The 19137-nt window shown below is 45.8% G+C and overlaps 2 protein-coding genes across 2 annotated transcripts in view; both read left to right on the top strand.

The window, feature by feature from the left end:
- The window catches only part of LOC143830708 (serine protease inhibitor A3N-like), a 173415-nt gene that overhangs the window by 124534 nt on the left and 29744 nt on the right, over window positions 1-19137 (top strand). The gene's annotated exons all lie outside the window — the stretch shown is intronic.
- LOC143830702 (alpha-1-antitrypsin-like) lies at window positions 790-12754 on the top strand. The gene is made up of 5 exons (XM_077323571.1): window positions 790-929; window positions 5132-5808; window positions 7941-8211; window positions 10133-10277; window positions 12105-12754. Exons 2-5 carry the CDS (start codon window positions 5151-5153, stop codon window positions 12294-12296), a joined length of 1266 nt encoding a protein of 421 aa, XP_077179686.1. The 5' UTR covers window positions 790-929; window positions 5132-5150; the 3' UTR covers window positions 12297-12754.

Below are 19137 nucleotides of genomic sequence, written 5' to 3'. Positions count from 1 at the left end.
CCCATAGCAACGAATCTAGGTAGATTCGTTGCTACGGAGAGACCCATCCAGCTGCCTAATGTGAGCTGTCGTTTGATTGTATGATCGTTTGCACGCTGCCTCGAGTGATAAAAAAAAAATCCCCCCCCCCTCTCACGGTCACGATCTTCGGCTGAATTTATTTGTAAAAAATAAAGGGACTTTATTTCAGCAAACGGGCTTTTCAGTGGTTTGTGCTTAGTGACTAAAGGTGAAGGACTGAAGCCAGGGAAGCCTCTAAACAGAAAGAGGCTCGCCGGTGCGTTTATCCCCGCTCGCTCGGAGAAAAAAAAATGGCGATCGCTTCGCCGGAAGTTTGGAGGAGAGAGCCAGGGGGAGGGACTTTGAAGAACCAGCAACAATGGTAACGCACAGGTCTTTAGCGCTACTGTTGCAGATTGGTTGCAGGAGTGTATCGCTATCCGGAGGGTGAATCCACTTTTCTGGATTCCCCTGAAAGCGCCACAACGAAGCGCTTTTTGCTGATTGGTTTCAGGATTGTTGCAGATTGTCTACGACGTCGTGGGTTATGGCAAATTAGTAGCGTTTCCAAATAACAACCATTGTGCTACTTTGAAGCCGTGCGAAATGGCCCTATGATTCTATGATTCTAAGAAACCTGACTTGGCACTTGTCCTGGTTTGGGGCCAGAAATGGAACTTATACTAATGTGTAATATTTGCTATAGTGGTTTGCTCTAGGGGACAAGCAGCAGTGAACTTAGTACCCCTGGTGTCCATGAAAAATAACTCTTGATCAATATTTGTTCTTCTAGGGCCAGTCTTTATTGCCTCTGTCTAATGGTTAACGGAAAGGGTACATTTCTCAACAGTGTCCCACCATATAAATGACAGACCCACACAGAGATCTTTCTCGTCCCTGATCTTCAGGTGGACACCTCTGAATATAACGTAAGTACTGAAAGATCATTGACTTTGGTCTCACAGATGTTTACTGGTCAGAACGATTTGCTAAAGAGCTGATGGGTTTCACTGGGGGAACATGTTAACATTTTTTAATTGTTCAATTGAGACTCCATTTCACTGTGCCCACTCTCTTCTCCAAGCCATAGGTAACGACAGGAGAAATATGGAGTGCTTCCATATTAGCCCAACTGTGGCCTCAAGACCAAAAAGCTATAGAGAACAGGGACAGATTGGCCTTTTAACTTACAGGGAAACTTCCCAGTGGGCCATTATCTTGGAGGGTTGCTGGTGGTTCAGACCCTTCAGTGGTCACCACTGTCTTCTTCTCAATTGTCTCCTCTTTCTTTGCTGCCATTTTGTGGGGTGAGCCAAAAGGCGAGCCAATGTCCATTGTCAGAGCCTGAGTCTAGTGATCCCTGAAGCGCTAGGAGTCAAAGCTCTCTTTGTCATACACCTGACAACTTTGGTGGGGCTTTTTTTTGGAGGTTCCACCTCATGGTGGGGCTTTGGTGGATTTGATGGGGCTTTTTTTGGAGGGAAGCATCATCTGGGCATGAAATTGGGGTCACTGTGGGTGGGCAGGTAATTGTGAGTGCCCTGAATTGTGCAGGGGATGAGACCAGATGACCCTGGAAATCCCCTCCAACTCTATGATTCAATGATTCTCTGTGGAATCTCTTTCTTGCTGAGATCTCTCCCCTCTCCTGACCCTGGTCACCTCAGACCCTGCCCCCCAAATCTCCAGGAATTTTCCAACCCAGAGTTGACAAGGAGGTGTCAACCCAGAATTGACAATGCCTAAGGAGGTGGTAAGCTCCCCCTCACTGGCAGTCTTCAAGCAAAGGTTGGATCCACACTTTTCTTGGATGCTTTAGGATGCATAGGGCTGATCCTGCGTTGAGCAGGGGGTTGGACGAGATGGCCTGTATGGCCCCTTCCAACTCTATGATTCTATGATTCTATGATTCTATGACAACCTTGCTTTTTTCTTTTCTTTTGAAGCCCATGTACTATATCCATATGTAGCAGATGGCTTTGGTTTGCAGATGTGAGGATAGACTTCCCCTAGGTGGGAGTGAAGCCAAGAAATGTGACAAAGTGCCATTGGGTAAAGGGGCCACAGGGTTTTGGCCCATGGGGTGAAAGAAGAAAGGCTAGAGAGAAAAAAAATCTATAGAAGAGGGCACAGAAGAGCCAAAAGGAAGGAGGCTAGTGCTGGGGGAGGGGAAGGTAGCAAATGAAGGTGGATGCAGGAAGCAAGAGGAACAAAATGGAAGTAGCATCAAGGCTGAGGGGAGGACAAGGACAGATGTATTTCCACCAATGGGAATCAGCAGCACTGAACACCTGCCAAGAACCCTGATCCCACTCTGGCCTTGGTACTTCTCTTCATTGCCCTGCCTGCCTCCCCTGTGAAGGGCACCAGGAGGAGCCAGAACTGGACTTTGGGTCCCAACTTTGGAGCAAGGAAGCTAAAGAGAAGGTGAAAGGCATTCCACACATTCCCATTTATACCATTTTTTGTGTGAAATTACATTTGTGATTTAAAACAATCTTGTCTTCTTCTGTCTCTGGTGGGTACATTTGTAGACCAAACTCCAGGCTCAAAAACTTCCCAGGCAGAATCTAACGCTCTGCTATCAGGAGCCCACTGGGAAGCAGAAAATGGCCCTGGAATGAACCCAGCTCAGCAGCCAAACTTTATATCCTGAAAATCTTGGCTCTAAGGTGATACTGGTCTTGAATCAAAGTCTTCTCCAGGGGAACAGATCTCTACAGCCTGGAGATCAGTTATAATTCCAGGAGAACTCCAGGTCCCACTGGGAGGTTGGCAGTGCTAGTAATTAGTGGGATTTTTGGTTGTTGCTTCACTAAAGATACAGAGAATGGGATCTTGTGGTTTTCCTGCTGCTGCGGCAGCTGCAGATAAAGAGCAGCAGCAGCAGCAGGGCTTCTGCAGAGCCAGTTTCCACATTTTCATGTGCCCTTCCCTTGGGCCACCAGGGCTTTTGCCTTTTTATTTTTAAAGGTACTAAAATATTGTTATATTGACAGCAAGTTCTTTGCATTCTCAGCTTTCATTTTTAAAAAGCAAGCCTCTAGCCTCTGTGCTTGCAAAAACATGCCCATTTCCTTATATCTCTAGAAAGGAAGGGAATGGAGACTTAATAAATTGTCAAAGGCTTTCATAGCTGGAGTCACAGAATCACAGAATCATAGAGTTGGAAGGGGCCATGCAGGCCATCTAGTCCAACCCCCTGCTCAATGCAGGATCAGCCCTAAGCATCCTAAAGCATCCAAGAAAAGTGTGTATCCAACGTTTGCTTGAAGACTGCCAGTGAGGGGGAGCTCACCACCGCTGCTTGTTGCCGGTTTTCAACTGCTTATTGCCAGTTTTCCAGGCTGTGTGGCCGGGGTCTGGTAGGTTTAGTCCCCAGTGTTTCACCAATCACTATGGCTGGAATTTTCAGAGGTAGAACACAGCAAGATGGGAACCTCTCCGTGCTCAACTTACTTCTGTGTCTCCATCCAGGCACAGGAACAGTGCTTCCTAGTTGCAGTTCATCCTCTGGGAGAATCCCAGATAAGTCAGGAATGTGAGGCATTACACACACACACACACACACTTGAGTAGTATATAAAATGCCCAGCAATTGTTCACACATCTCACACTTGGGCCATCTTGCTGTGTTCTACCTCTGAAGATGTCAGCCACAGTGACTGGCACAGTGTCAGGGACTAAAATGAACAGACCACGATCACACAGCTCAGAAAATCCTCAACCACCAATAAAGATTTAATTTTTAAAAAGAAAGGAAGCTGGGAATGCCTGCGTTTACAACTGTATATTGACATAATGATATTCTGGTGCCAAGTAAAATTAATAATAAAAAGCACACATACACCATGGGCCTGTTAATTTTTATGAGAGCCAGCTTGGTGTAGTGGTTAGGAGTGCAGACTTCTAATCTGGCATGCCGGGTTCGATTCTGCACTCCCCCACATGCAGCCAGCTGGGTGACCTTAGGCTCACCACAGCACTGATAAAGCTGTTCTGATGGAGTAGTAATATCGGGGCTCTCTCAGCTTCACCAGCCTCACAGGGTGTCTGTTGTGGGGAGAGGAAAGGGAAAGGCAACTGTAAGCAGCTTTGAGACTCCTTTGGGTAGAGAAAAGCGGCATATAAGAGCCAACTCTTCTTCTTCTTCTTCTTCTTCTTCTATACATAGCAATCTTTGTTTCATGCAGCAGATGGACACATTTGAACTAAACTCCCTACGCCCAGGAAGGCAGCCATGTTGATGTGCAATAGTTCGGTGGTCCCCAACCACCGGGCTACGGCCCGGTGCCGGACCATGAAGGCCCCGGCACCGGGCTGTGGCTCCCTCTCTCACTCCCCCCCCCCCCGCAGTAAGGCCGCAAGCAAATCGGACGCAAAAGCGGCTGATTAGTTTGCAGCCCGGCAATCTTCTTTTTGTGGGGGGGGAGGGGGGAGAGGGAAGCAGTGCTGCATATGCGTGTTTGCGGCCACGCATGGCGCAAATGTGTAGTTCAGACCTGTTGCACATGTGTGGCATGCGCGGCATGGGCAGCACGGGCGGCATGTGTGGCCGCCCAATCGCCCTCCCCAACACCACCGGATAGCAGCCATAAAAATGTTTCAGACCACTGCAATAGATGATCTAGATTAAAATCCAGTGGCACCTTTCAGACCAATCAGTTTCATTTTGGGCCCTCCTTATTAGGAAGATGCCCCCTGAATACAGTTGACTGAAGTAGCGTCAAAAAACTGGGACCGTTGAAGCTATCAGCTGGCACTAAGATTCAGTACCCAAATCATTTGCTGCTACATACTAATTGCAGGCATCCACACAGGCTTCTACACTGAACTCAATAGCACCCTACTAGAACAGGATGGGAAAATGGGAAGAGGGGAAGATGGAAGCTCAACAAGAGCTGTGTTCCCCATCCAAACTGGGATCCCCATGCATGCTTTGAGGAGACCTCATAACTGATGTCTGACGGTTACACAGGGTAGCGACAGCAGACTCAATCAGTGTATTTTTTATTGTGTGAAGGCAAGGTTTAAGATTGTGTATCTTAATCACAGCAATGATAAACATCTTTTATTATGTTCTTGAAGTCTTCAGCGTGAATGTTGTTCTTTTTTTTTTCTTTTTTAACAGATCTCTCCAAAAGGGCACCATGTCTAACTTCTACATATGTTTGCTCCTTGCTGGTCTCTGCCTGCTTGCCAGCTGTCATCATGTCCCTGGACATCAGGGTGGCCACGATGGGCATGAACATCAAGACGAAGCCCCGACTGCAAGTCACCAGGAGAGTGGCCATTTGCCCTGTCTCAAAATAGCCCCAATCGGTGCTGAGTTTGCCTTTAAATTCTACCGCCAGATAGTTCCTGAGTCTGCTGGCAAAAACATTTTCTTTTCTCCAGTGGGGCTTTCCACCGCCTTCCTACTTGTGACCCTAGGAGCTAAAGGAGCCACGCGAGATCAGATTTTGTCAGGAATGGGCTTTAACCAGTCTGTGATCAACGAGAAGGAGCTCCATGATGGTTTCCACCACCTCCTACAAGTGCTGAACAACCCCGAGGATCAAATTGAGCTAAGCATTGGGAATGCCCTTTTCTCAACTGACAAATTCCCAGTGCAACAGAAGACCATAGAGAAGGCTCATGATTTGCTCCATGCAGATGTCGTGCATTCTAATTTCGAGAATGTTGAAGAAGCTGTAAAGCAAATCAACAGCTACATAGAGAAGAAAACCCATGGGAAATTAGTGGATGTTGTCAAGGGTCTGACACCAGAAACTGCGATGGTTCTTGTAAATTACATCTACATGAAAGGTGAGGTTCTTTGTTTTTCCAAATTACACAGCAGTTTTATTTTATTACAGAATAAATAATTTTATTACAGCATTATTACTTGCTTTAGGATCTTTGGGCTGATCCTGCATTGAACAGGGGGCTGGACTAGATGGCCTGAATGGCCCCTTCCAACTCTATGATTCTATGATTCTATGATTCTAGAACACAATCTGCCTAATACCTTTTCTTGGGCCCAAACTAGCTCAAGCGTACAAGCTAAGCAGGGTGGGACATAGGTAGCATTTGGATGGAGGGCCACCATAGAAGACCAGAGTTGCTTTGCAGAGAACATAACAACATGAAAGAAGCCATGTTGGCTCATCCTATCCAACACTTTTTGTCACAGAATGGCCAAAACACAAGTGCTGTCAGGAGGTCCATCAGCAGGGCCAGAGGAAGGCACTGGCAAATCACCTTTGCTCTTCTCTTGCCCTGAAACCCCCATGAGGTGGAACCTCATTTACCATTTTCTGGGACTGAAAGGGAACTATTACAGCTCTGGGCTGGCCCTATGATGTAGGCACGATGAGGACAGAGGCAACAGAGCATCCATACCCTAATTTTCCCGGCCTCTTCTTTGCCCCTGGCCCGCTGTTGCAGCCACATACCTGTCACCAAAGGAAAGCTGCTTTTATACCCTCTTTAAAAAATGGTATTATCTCTAGTAGTTATAGTTGTATTAAAAATAAGTCTGTAGCCAGTGTAGTGAAGTGTTTAGAGCATCAAAATAACTTCTGGAAGACCCCAGCTAATTTCCCTGTTGGTGATCTTCTGCCAAGTTACACATCCTCAGTGCTTTGCTCTTGTGGCCCTTTCTTGCATGTCCAGGGAAACGCCAATTACCACTTTGGGGTCGGGAGGCAAATTTCCTCCAGGCCACATTGGCCAGGGTTTCTGTGGGGTTTTTTTGAGGGGGGGATTGAATGGGGGTCACTATGGGTGGGCAAGTGGTTGTAAATTTTATGCATTCTGCAGCGGGTTGGGCTCGATGACCCCAATGTGCCTTCCAGCTCTATGATTCTGTTATTCTAAATCTACCTTATAGGGTTGTTGTGAGGATGAAATGGAGGAGAGAACGACATAAGTCATTTTGGGGCTCCTTTTGGGAGAAAGGTGTATAAATGAATTAAAACAAAATAAATACTTTTGTTTGCGCGGTTATAAAGAGAAGTGCTCTTTATAACTGTTCCTTCATGTATTTGCAATCAAGGGGGACAAAGACTTTCTTAGAAAAAAAAAAAGAAATCTGTAAAGTAGTATAAAAAGGTAAAGATAGCCCCTGTGCAAGCACCGAGTCATGTCTGACCCTTGGGGTGACGCCCTCCAGCGTTTTCATGGCAGACTCAATACGGGGTCGTTTGCCAGTGCCTTCCCCAGTCATTACCGTTTACCCCCCAGCAAGCTGGGTACTCATTTGACCGACCTCAGAAGGATGGAAGGCTGAGTCAACCTTGAGCCGGCTGCTGGGATTGAACTCCCAGCCTCATGGGCAGAGCTTCAGGCTGCATGTCTGCTGCCTTACCACTCTGCACCACAAGAGGCTCTTCTAAAGTAGTATATAGTTGCAATATATTGTTAAGGCACCATAATTTTACAGCAATATAGCTATTATAAAATTTAAAAACTACCCCCAAACACACTGTTTTGTTTGTGTGAAGGGAATGGCCACCATAAGGATTGAGGTGAGGAAAGCAATGCCAATGTGGGACAGTCCAGAAAAACACATATCTTCCTATCCATATGGTGTCCAAACACTCTGCAATATTTCCAAAAAGATCATGCTAAACCAGAGAAATATTGCATCAAAACCTGGGAACAGAAACAGTAAGAGAAAATCAAATGGATGCTTCCCCAAACAGTGTTTCTGTAAGAAAATCAGGATACAGCAAAATATTAATAATAATAACAACAATAATTATAATAAATGGATGCAGCTATTGCTACCTTGAAATCATTTCATTTATATTTAACTGTTAAAAACTAACATTTTCTTTCTTCAGTGAGAACTGAAATCAAACTAGGAAAAGTTTCACAATTCCAATTGGTCGTAGTCAACAAGAGCAAATATTCTAGCACATTGTAATATGTTCCTTCACCTTTTTCTTCCAAAGCTTATTGGGAACATCCTTTTGATCCTGAGAGTACTCGTAAGAGGGACTTCTTTGTTGATAATGAAACGACCGTGCAAGTGGATATGATGTTCAGAAACGGCATTTATTCCAACTACCATGATGAAGAGCTGGGCTGCGACGTGGTCCGGGTCCCTTATCAAGGCAATGCTTCAGCACTCTTCATTCTGCCTGAAAAAGGAAAAATGGACCAGGTGGAACAGGCACTGGAGCAAGAAGCTCTGTTAAAATGGGAGGGATCTGCAAGAGAACAGTAAGTCAAGAGCAGCATAAGACAGGGTGAGATCTAGATTGGGAGGACTCTTTGTCAGGCGTCTTAGGCCAGTGAACATCTCTCAGCTTTACATTTCTTCACCGAAATGTTGTTATTTTATCAGCCCAAGTTCCAGTTCTGTCCCTGATATTGGTCTACAGTGTCGTTAGTTTCAGATGCTAGGTCATTTTGTTCCCTCCTCAGGTGTCAGACTGAGGCCGATTCCGCACGAGTGGAAAAGGCCGAGAGGGCAGTCATATGGAAGTGGGGCTAATCCTCACTTACATGTGATGCAGCTGCTGACCAGGCCCCCTCCTGGGCCTGCCACGTATTGCGACTACAGCTGCCCCAGGCTAAGGGACACAGGAGAATCCGTGTTCCCTTAGACGATGTGGAGGCCAATAAGGCCAGTGTGGACAGGGGAAAGCCAAGCATGGAAGGCCTGACTCCAGTCGTCTTTGCAGTGCTTTGCCGCACTGTGAGATGGACAGGGGCATTTTTTTAATGTTGCAAGATTTTCTACATTAACCCCCCCCCACACACACACACACACACACGGCAGAACCATTCTACCACTGGTGTGGCTCTGGTGCTGGAATGTGTCCCTGGTGGGGACACAGATTGTTATTATTGCTGTTGTTGTTGTTGTTGTTGTTGTTGTTTCAATTTATTACCTGCCACTCCCAAATGGCTCGTGGTGGGCTACAACATAAAATCCCAGCAAAACCCCCATTAAAATCCCCACACATAAAAACATAACACAGACCCAACTAATCACAATAACAAAGAAGGAGATATGGTGGGGAAAAGACAACACACTATTTAGAGTAAGCCAGGATTTTCAACTGAAATAATATGAAGATTTTTCACCTTATCATTCTAAACCATATGTTATTCACTGTTGGCCCAATTTTGAGTAAAGCGATACAGGGAATTTCGTTCCATTCTGAAGAGCTATGGTCATTTCAAATAGTGCTATTCCCCATCACCACCATTTTCCACCACACAATCTCCCTTGGAGGTTTTTAAAAACGTTCTAAGTTGGGCATTCCAGCATTAAACCAATAGCAGCCACATTAAGATGCCTTGCCTCCGTGCTATGGACAGTTTGGTGTAGTGCTTAGGAGTGCGGACTTCTAATCTGTCATGCCGGGTTTGATTCTGCACTCCCCCAAATGCATCCAGCTGGGTGACCTTGGGATCCCCATAACACTGATAAAATTGTTCTGACCGAGCAGTGATATCAGGGCTCTCTCAGCCTCACCTCCCTCACAGGATGTCTGTTGTGGGAAGAGGAAAGGGAAGGCGATTATAAGCCGCTTTGAGACTCCTTTGGGTAGAGAAAAGCGGCATATAAGAACCAACTCTTCTTCTTCTTCTTCTTCTTCTCAACAACACACCACAATGATTCAGGAGCGTAACAAAGGGCTAGAAAATGGGAGAAAGCAGTTTTCCTCAGAAGCAGCTCAACCACCCTTCCGCTAGCCTGATGCAAGTGGCACAATAAAATCAGAGTCCAGTAGCACCTTTAAAACCAACAAAGATTTATTCAAGCAAAAGTTAATCCTGTTACATTAGTAAACTGTGTCACAACAAGTGGGTTTGTCTGAACAGATAAATAAATTCCGCCAGCATCCGGTTACTAAAATGGATCTTCCTGAAATGGCAGGAAAATATCCACTACTAAAATGGAAAACAAAGGATATTTGAAAATGGCCCATGGCTGCCATAACTTTTAAAAACAGCACTCTCAATGGAAAACGTTGGAACTGTGCTATAGCATTTTAAAATTTCTTACAAAAAAAATTCATTTTAGTCATCATAGTTCTTTATTAAGCCAAAATACAAATTTCAGTTCAGGGAGTATCATGTGTCCTCTTTGAAAGATGTCACCAGCTATCTCTGTTTCTTCTTTCCATAGGAGAATAGAACTGTTAATTCCAAGAGTTTCGCTGAGAACAAGCTACAATGTCAAAGAAATATTTAAAAGAATGGGTGTCACTCAGGTATTCACGGACCAAGCAGATCTAACTGGATTCACTGAGCCCAGTTTGAAGATTTCAGAGGTATGTGTCTAACAACTCATTGTGTGGATTAAACCTTCTCCTTCCATTATCAATTCTTGTATATTTGCCAGAAGCAGGTAAAACAGGAGGTGTATGGGGCTGTTATTTGGGTAAGGTCATAGACCGTTTATGCACTGGAGGTTTCACGCCAGGCTGCAGGCTGGAGTTTTAGTTGTGGCAGGTTGTCCCACCTCTTCCTGCACCCACATGGGGGAGCCCTTGGCCTGGTGCATGTTGTCCGCCCCTGATTTGTGCTCCTGTACAGGAACTGGGACAGTGAAGTTCCTAGTGCATAAACGGTCATATAGAAAAAAAAGCTTCCCCTCTTCCTTTGCAGTTGCAACCCAAATTAACCCAGTATGTAACACAGAAGTACATCTCTAGGGTTGCCAGGTCCCTAGTGGGGGTGGGGTTACCAGCTCCATGTTGGAAAACTCCTGGAGATTTGGAGGTAGAAACTGGAAAGGACTTGGACCTCAGTGAATCGACCCTTCAAAGCATCCATTTTCTCCAGGGGAAATAATCTCTGTAGTGTGTAGATGATCTTTAGTTCCAGGGATCCCCAGGTCTCACCTGGAGGCTGGCATCCTTGTCTCCTAGGAGTCTTTTACACCAGCAGGGTTTCACATACCTTCTACTCTGATCATCACCCACCTTAATTCTGAGGAGAGAAGTACATGGTTGGCATCCCTCCATATGGTTTTCACCTCAAGTGAAAACCATATGTAGGGATGCCAACCTCCAGGTGGGACCTGGAGATCCCCTGGAATTATAGCTCATCTCCAAAGTAAAGAAATCAATTCCCCTGGAGAAATCAGCTCCCCTGGGGGTCCAGTTTTGGGGCCTCCTAAGAGGCGGATGGGTGTGAGCGGGCCTGCCCCAGTGGGTAGGCATGTGGCTCACACAGCCAGGTGGCTCAAGTTAGACCAATGGTGGTGTGTACCCCCAGAGGTACCTTGAATTGTACACTTCCCTGGGTAAGGATCCTGTTGGCAAAGGAACTCAGGGTCCTGGCTGGGAGATGAGAAGGGATCCCTTTAGGCTGCCAGGATCATTAAAATATTCCTTTTGGATTTCACTACAGTTGTGGTCTCCAGGAAGTGATTATTTGAGTGACTTTCCAGAGGTGTCTTCTGCCTGGTTCCTGACAATCTGATCTTTACTGACCAGTCAGAGGCTCCTCTGAGTAAGAGTCCCACTTTCTACACCTGGGTCCATTATGCACATGCTGGATAATGCACTTTCAATACACTTTAGATGAAGATTTTCCTATTCTGCACAGGAAAATCCAGCTGCGAAAGCACACTATAAGTGCATTATCAAGCATGTGCATAATGGGCCCTGGTGTGTTTCAAGAAAGGGTGCCATATTGGTCTCTCCTATGAGTATGCATAGCATTGGATCCTTTAAAAAAATCTGGTGGGCCATCATACCTTGATTATGTTGGCAGAGTTTAAGGGCTGTAGCCTCTCTCCTTCCTCCTCTTTCAGGACACTTGGAGTGACACCCCTTTCCACTCTGTGTGTGTGTGAGGGGGCTCTGTCTCCATTCTGGCTGATCCCACCACAATTGTACTCTGCTAGGGCCCTGCAAATGTTTTAAATCGCTCTGGTGCTACGGCCCCCGCAAATCCTTCAGCACTCCTGAATGTGGGTGGTGGGGTTGGAGGATTGTTTTACTGTTTTCATATGACTTATATGTTGTTAGCCATCACAAGCTTACAGGTCGGGAGCAGCGGCCTATAAGTATGAGAAACGAATAATTAAATAAGTGTCCCCCCGACAAGACTTTTCTGGGCATGAATTCTTGCTTTTCCTTTCCTTGCAGGCTGTCCACAAAGCTCATTTGAATATCCACGAGAACGGCACAGAAGCCGCTGCCGCCACTATCATCGAAATGGTCCCAACGTCTCTCCCCCCGGAAATCATATACAATCGTCCCTTCCTAATTTTGCTTGTAGAACACGTTAGCCGGGCCATCTTATTCGCAGGGAGAGTTGTGAATCCTAATGAACACTAATCCCCCGGTGGGTACACTCAGGAGGTTCACTTAACGCCAAAGTGCTGGATGAATGCATGCGAAGACTTTGTTCTAGAGCAAATTTAAAAAAAAAAAAGTTGATGATCTGATGTCTTGGAGTCTGGGGGGGACGGGGACTGGACAATCTGGTGGTTCTTTCTCCTGTGCTGAGTTTGGCTGCCTAAAGAAGGCGTCATTTTCAATATGGAAGCTGATGCAGCCTAGTGGCTAAGAGATCAAGCCATGAGCAGTGGTGTCCTCCATTCAAATCCTAAGGGAAACAATTGTCCCTGAACCTTGAGTTGCTTGCCATCAAAGGTCATTCCTGAGTGGGGCATTCGTTATGACTGGATGCCGCAATATAAGTATTCCGGATGGAAAAATAAAACTGTCCTACCTCGCAGAGCTGTTGTAAGAAGATTAAAAAAATAAATAAAACGCAGACACTTTACACTAGACAGGAACTATGGCGTGGAAATTAGAGCACCTGCTTAACAGACAGAAGGTCATAGGTTCAGTCCCCCAACATCTGAAGTAAAAAATAAATATGTAATATGTGATACAAAAGCCCTCAGTCTATCACTCTGGACAACCACGGGCAGCAGGGGTGGACTGGCCATTATATCCCCTGGGGAGTTTCCCAATGAGCCAGAGTTCCCTCTCACTGGGCCCAATCCAACCCAAATTGGAAGGGCCTTAGGCAGCCTGCGGAAAGTGGCTCCCAGCTAGACGAAGCCTGCCCTGTCCTGTGGAAGGTGCTGAGGACCAGGCTTGGGTCCACTGGCGCTTTAGTGGTATCTGGCTCCTCCCTCCTTCTTCTGTAGGGGTGGGGCCCAGGTAAGCTGGGGGTTTCCTTTCTCAGGGCTGCTTTTCTTTCCAGCTTACTCGTGACTGTCGCTCACCATACACAATACTGACCCTCATTAGGCTAATGCTCTCAGTCGGTGTAAAGCCAGCTTGGTGTAGTGGTTAGGAGTGCAGACTTCTAATCTGATGAGCTGGGTTTGATTCCCCGCTCCTCCTCCACATGCAGCCAGCTGGGTGACCTTGGGCTCACCACAGCACTGAGAAAGCTGTTCTGACCGAGCAGTGATATCAGGGCTCTCTCTGCCTCTCTTACCTCACAGGGTGTCTGTTGTGGGGAGAGGAAAGGGAAGGCGAATGTAAGCCTCTTTGAGACTCTTTCGGGTAGAGAAAAGCGACATATAATAACCAACTCTTCTTCTTCTTCCTGGGTGTTCCCACAGAAATCCACATTCTGTGACTCAAGACGCTAGAGATGGACTTGAAGTGAATTGAGCTTAAGGGTAATGTCATGCATTGCCTGAAACTGGCAGAACAGATTTATGACTCCTCTGTTGGGGAGAGGGGGGGGGGGGGGAGGAATGTCACCACAGATCAAGGGCAGAGGTTTCATAACATAGTTTGCCACTTCAAACACAGGAAATAATATTGCATCTTCATTTGTCAGCCATGATATAATACTGAACACCTTGAACACAGAGGCTGCCTTATGCTGAATCAGACATTTGGCTCATATCTCCACATGCAGCCAGCTGTGTGACCTTGGGTTTGTCACAGCCCAGATCATACTGTTCTCACAGAGCAGTCATGTCAGAGCTCTCTCGGGGACACCCACTTAGAATCATACAATCATAGATTTGGAAGGTACCTCCTGGGTCATCTAGTCCAACCCCCTGCACTATGCAGGACATTCACATCCCTCTCGCTCATCCACTGTCACCTGGCATCCCCTTGAGCCTTCACAGAAGCAGCCTCTCCATCAAATGGCTATCCAGCCTCTGTTTAAAAATTTCCAAAGATGGAGAACCCACCAGCTCCCGAGGAAGCCTGTTCCACTGAGAAACCACTCTGACTGTCAGGAACGTCTTAGACAACCTCACGGGTTGTCTGTTGTGGGTAGAGGAAAGGGAAGATGATTGTATGCCGCTTTGGCACTCCTTCAAGCAGTGAAAGCTGGGTATATAAAAGAAGATATAAATCTTCTTCTTGAATAATTCTCATCTTACGTCCAACATACATACAGCTGAATGGGTGTTTGGAAATGCACATTTATCCAGGCATTGGTCCCCTTTTTCATTTGTAAAGTGAATGTGCTTTGATGAGTGCATACAAACTGGTGTATTCATGCAGGACCTACATGTTTTCCCAGTAACACGTGAAGGCACTTTACTGGAGTCTGTGTGATCAAGGTACATATGTGTTCCCCCTCCTCCGTGGTGCACGTGGCTCACCACAAACATTACACCAGTTTGGTGTAGTGGTTAGGAGTGCAGACTTCTAATCTGGCATGCTGGGTTCGATTCCCCGCTCCTTTTCCACATGCAAGCACCTGGGTGACCTTGGGTTTACCACAGCACTGATAAAGCTGTTCTGACCGAGCAGTGATATCAGGGCTCTCTCAGCCTTCTTCTTCTTCTTCTTCTTCTTCTTCTTCTTCTTCTTCTTCTTCTTCTTCTTCTTCTTCTTCTTCTTCTTCTTCTTCTTCTTTTTCTTTTTCTTTTTCTTTTTCTTTTTCTTTTTCTTTTTCTTTTTCTTTTTCTTTTTCTTTTTCTTCTTCTTCTTCTTCTTCTTCTTCTTCTTCTTCTAAATCTGCTAATGGGTACAGATGTCACATATACATGATGCAGTGGCAAGACAGAGTAGAGAAGTGAAAGGTGAGTGGAAGGAAGGTGGTCTGTGGGTGTGTGCTGTGATCCTTCTCCTTCATAGCACCTGGCTTTTAATTAATGATACAGGCCTGTGAACAAGACTAATGTCAAAGGCAGCTGTGCCTGTACCATAGCTAAGGGAGCAGGAAGAGCACCAGTTAAACTGAAGTTAATTAGCAATCCCCAGTTGCTAGCAGTGGATCTTGGCAACTGCACTATTATTAGACCTCCAAAGGAAAAGTTAATATCAGCTTTGAGGCAAAGGGATCAGCTTCAATTGGTGAAACTGAATCAAGGGGGAGAGTTCAACTCCCTCTTCTCTCAGTCATGCACCTTAATTAGAACCCAGTCCCTGAACAGCTCTTTTTTTGCATTACCAGTTTGGGAGGAGGATTCAGTTAAAAGTCTCTGCTGTCTAATTTTGTTGGGCTTTTTGTGTGTGAAAAAGTCCTAGCAGAGTTAATATATAAATGACGAGACCAGACATGGCAGTGTTATAGAATAAAAAGCATATTTTACTAGACTTCCAGGGTAAGGAAACTTGGAAATAAATCAAGAAAATGCAGAGCTTTCTATAGCTCATGGAAGAGCTCTTAAGTCCTAGCTGTTCCATACCTGAACTCCAATGTGGATCTTTCTCCTGCCTTCTTCTTCTTCCTTTCTGGAACAAACGGTGGAAGTGGAAAACCTTGGGCATTTCTGCACAGTGGCCAAAATGGTGAGACACCTCCCACCTGCAATAGCATGATAATTTATCACCCTATAAATCCTCTCCACGCCGTAAAGACTCCCTGTTGCACCTTGCCCTCCCCACATGCTGCGCAAGCAACAAACACAAAATCAAAACCACGGTCGGCCAGTGGAGGGCATGGCGAAGGCAGAAGACCCCCCCCCATTACAAAGAGCATAATTCTCTTTTTAGGTGTTCTGTGAGTTGGCTCCCCATGGAGGATTGGATCATCTGCTTTCACTCAGTGGCTATCAAACACCTGCAACAAAAGTGTATCACCTCTGGCTTCTGATCTTGCACACTGAACGACACATAGGTCTGTCTACTTGTACCCGGGAGAGGTCTGTATATGATATATAAAAAGGTTTTAAAGGTTTTTTTTTTAAGTAAGTGCATGCTAACTTTACTTACTTTATGGTATTTATTAGATTATAGATATCTGTAACCTAATAAATGAGATCAAAGCTGATACAGGGATGAACATGAACCAACTGAAAGAAGCAGTCAGAGACAGGGGCACATGGCAAAGACTTTCCTACAGAATTGCCGAGGGTCGTACATGACTGAACGGATGACATCATCATCATCAGATATCTGTTCCCCATGTGTTTGGTGTGTGTAGCTTGTAGGGGATCCATTTGAAACACTTTTGAACCTATGTCTGACATTTCCCTTAAAAGCACTTTCCTCGAGGCATCTTCTTGAGGGGTCCTTAATCCAAAACCCCGAAGTCCAATCTGCATGTAGAAGAGCATCAGGGAGAGATCCCCCATGAGTTTGATATCTCTAGATTGTACGGGGTCCATTTTACACACTCCTGAACCTCTTGACCCTGCACTTGTCATTTCCCCAGAAAGCGCTTTCCTGTAGCCACCTTCGGGGGGTGGGGGTGGGGCATAACTCAGACACCTTAAATCCTATCCTGACTTAATTTGGAGCATGGGTAGAGGAGAGTCATCTGAAGATTCCCTGTGAGGTCTGGCATACCAGGGGGCTTTCTAACTGCATCACAGTGATCCAGTTTGGCACCTAAAAGTTCATGGCACCTAAAAGTATTTATGGGGGGGGCATCATCTGGGCATGGAATTGGGGTCACTGTGGGTGGGCAGGTAGTTGTAAATTTCCTGCATTCTGTGGGGAATTGGATTAGATAAACCTGGATGATTCTATGATGGTTTGTGGTTCATGAACGAGACACACCAGTAATCACAGACTGAAATGCACTACATTATCCTGGTACATACCTGTCCCTACTCTTGTCTAAAGTCCTTGAAGCTTCAGTATGTTCATACCCAGGTATCATTGACTCAAGTTTACTAGGTAATAGCCAGTGATCTGAGAACCCTCTTTACTGCTATGACTTCCGTATTAACTTTATCATCAGCCCAGGGAATATCATCAAGCCACTGTACTGTCTTTGTCAGACCAGCCCAAGCTGGCCCACCACTTAGATAGCTGAATTATCCCACCTGTGTTCAGATCTCATACTTACATTGAACCTCACTTCTCGCTAGTTGGTGCAATCAAGAGTGCCTCATCTCTCTACCCCTATAAAAAGAACCTTGCAAGGCCTCCAGCATTGTAGATGCATGGTTGGACTTACTTCCCTCACCAGATGCTTTCCTGGACTTACTTCCCTCACCAGCAGACCTGATTCCTCAGGACAGGGAGTGCATGTTTTCATTTCCACCTTTATTTCCCCTTAGAATTTCCATTTGTACCCCAATTAGGTAACCACCGAGGCCAGCATTGCTGGGACTGCATTACTATATTGCAACCACGGGTTTGGTGTAGTTTGGTGTAGTGGTTAGGAGTGCGGACTTCTAATCTGGCATGCCGGGTTCGATTCTGCACTCCCCCACATGCAGCCAGCTGGGTGACCTTGGGCTCGCCACAGCACTGATAAAACTGTTCTGACCGGGCAGTGATATCAGGGCTCTCTCAGCCTCACCCACCCCACAGGGTGTCTGTTGTGGGGAGAGGAATGGGAAGGCGACTGTAAGCCGCTTTGAGCCTCCTTCGGATAGGGAAAAGCGGCATATAAGAACCAACTCTTCTTCTTCTTCTTTTCCCTTCCATTTCATTTCCCTTCCCGTGTATTTTGTTAGGGAAACAGAGATCTTTTGCTTGAGATTCCCTGTGTGTCATTTCTCTCCTGTAGTGCTATATCAGACTGGGACTCAGGTATATACTAGGCTCTTTGGTACTGAAATAATTGCTCTGGGGACACTGTCTGCACCTCCATGTGTAGAGGACATTGGCAGGCCTAGCGCACACACTGGCTTGGGCAACAATTGGATGCTGCTCTGGTATATCCGCTAGGATTGCATTTGCCTGTGGTTGTGTGATTAGTGGTTTGGAAAGTGGAACCTGAACCTTCATCCGGTGACTCCAGGCTCCTGGGACACAAAAACTGACAATGCCTTTCCAGTGGCATCAACCAAATATTTGTAGAAAGAGGGAGGGTGGTTGAAGAAATCAACAAATTCAGCAATCTAAAAAGGAAGTTGGAGGAAAGACAAAAGGAAAGATAGAACCGATCTAAAAATCAGGTTAAATAAATTACACCAAAAGTCACACATCAAAATAATAAGGATGGTAGAAGCAGAGGCCCAGACACTGGAACAAGGGAAGAGTTCATCCCTGATCTCTTGCTATGTTTGCTCTCCCTGCCTCCCCAGCAGCTTCAAGAGAAAACGGGCATGAAATCTCCTGTCTTTCTTTCAGGCAAACACTGAGCATTCAGAGAGAGAGAGTTGATGTATTTCTAAGTCAGCCTTCTTGCCACAAGTGCACACAGAATGTACATCATTGGAGGTGCCGTCTTGGCCATCTTTTGTAAACATCTATTGTTAAATGACCTTCCGATCAGTCTTGAAAAGGTTATATTCAGCTTGTGGTTCATGCCAACCTGTTTTGCACAGGGAAAAGACGTCTTTAACCATCTGGTTGTTGTTTACCTTGTGTCATATTCAGGACTCTTTCCCAATAGTTGCGCCCAGCTGGCTGGAGAAAACCAAGGCAGCATTATGCTACTTACACTGTGTCGAAAGTCTTGTCAGCATTTCTGACAGCATTTTTATTCCGGTAAGCCTCCTTGCAGAGGTAGGGAGAGGTAGGGAATAATTTTTTTTTACAAATTCATTTGTGGTAATATCCACTTTTCTGGAACCTTCTGGAAAGAAACACACATGGGGAGATGGGGCTCATTTCAGGACCTTGCTAGTGATATGGTTTTCAAGTGAAATGCTTTTATGAATTGTAGAAGGCCACGTTGCATGAACCGTTCCTTTCAGAAATCACTTTCAGAAAGTGATAAGATTGGGCACCATGGGAGAGTGGGCCAAGGCAAGGAATGGGAGAAGAGATTAACAAGGCTCAGAGGAGTGAGGAGCATTGCTGGCCTTGACCAACACCGGGAGAGCCCCAGAGCTAAAAA

The sequence above is a fragment of the Paroedura picta genome, chromosome 2, assembly GCF_049243985.1.
Source record: "Paroedura picta isolate Pp20150507F chromosome 2, Ppicta_v3.0, whole genome shotgun sequence".
NCBI lineage: Eukaryota > Metazoa > Chordata > Lepidosauria > Squamata > Gekkonidae > Paroedura > Paroedura picta.
The sequence above is the reverse complement of the archived record's forward strand: the minus strand, read 5'-3'. Positions and strand labels throughout refer to the sequence as shown.

Excerpts from the sequence above, each read along its gene's own strand:
- LOC143830702 (XM_077323571.1), top strand. The coding sequence starts at position 5,151 with ATGTCTAACTTCTACATATGTTTGCTCCTTGCTGGTCTCTGCCTGCTT. Across the intron at positions 5,809-7,940 it reads AAATTACATCTACATGAAAG|CTTATTGGGAACATCCTTTT; the intron begins GTGAGGTTCTTT and ends TTTCTTCCAAAG. Across the intron at positions 8,212-10,132 it reads GAGGGATCTGCAAGAGAACA|GAGAATAGAACTGTTAATTC; the intron begins GTAAGTCAAGAG and ends TTCTTTCCATAG.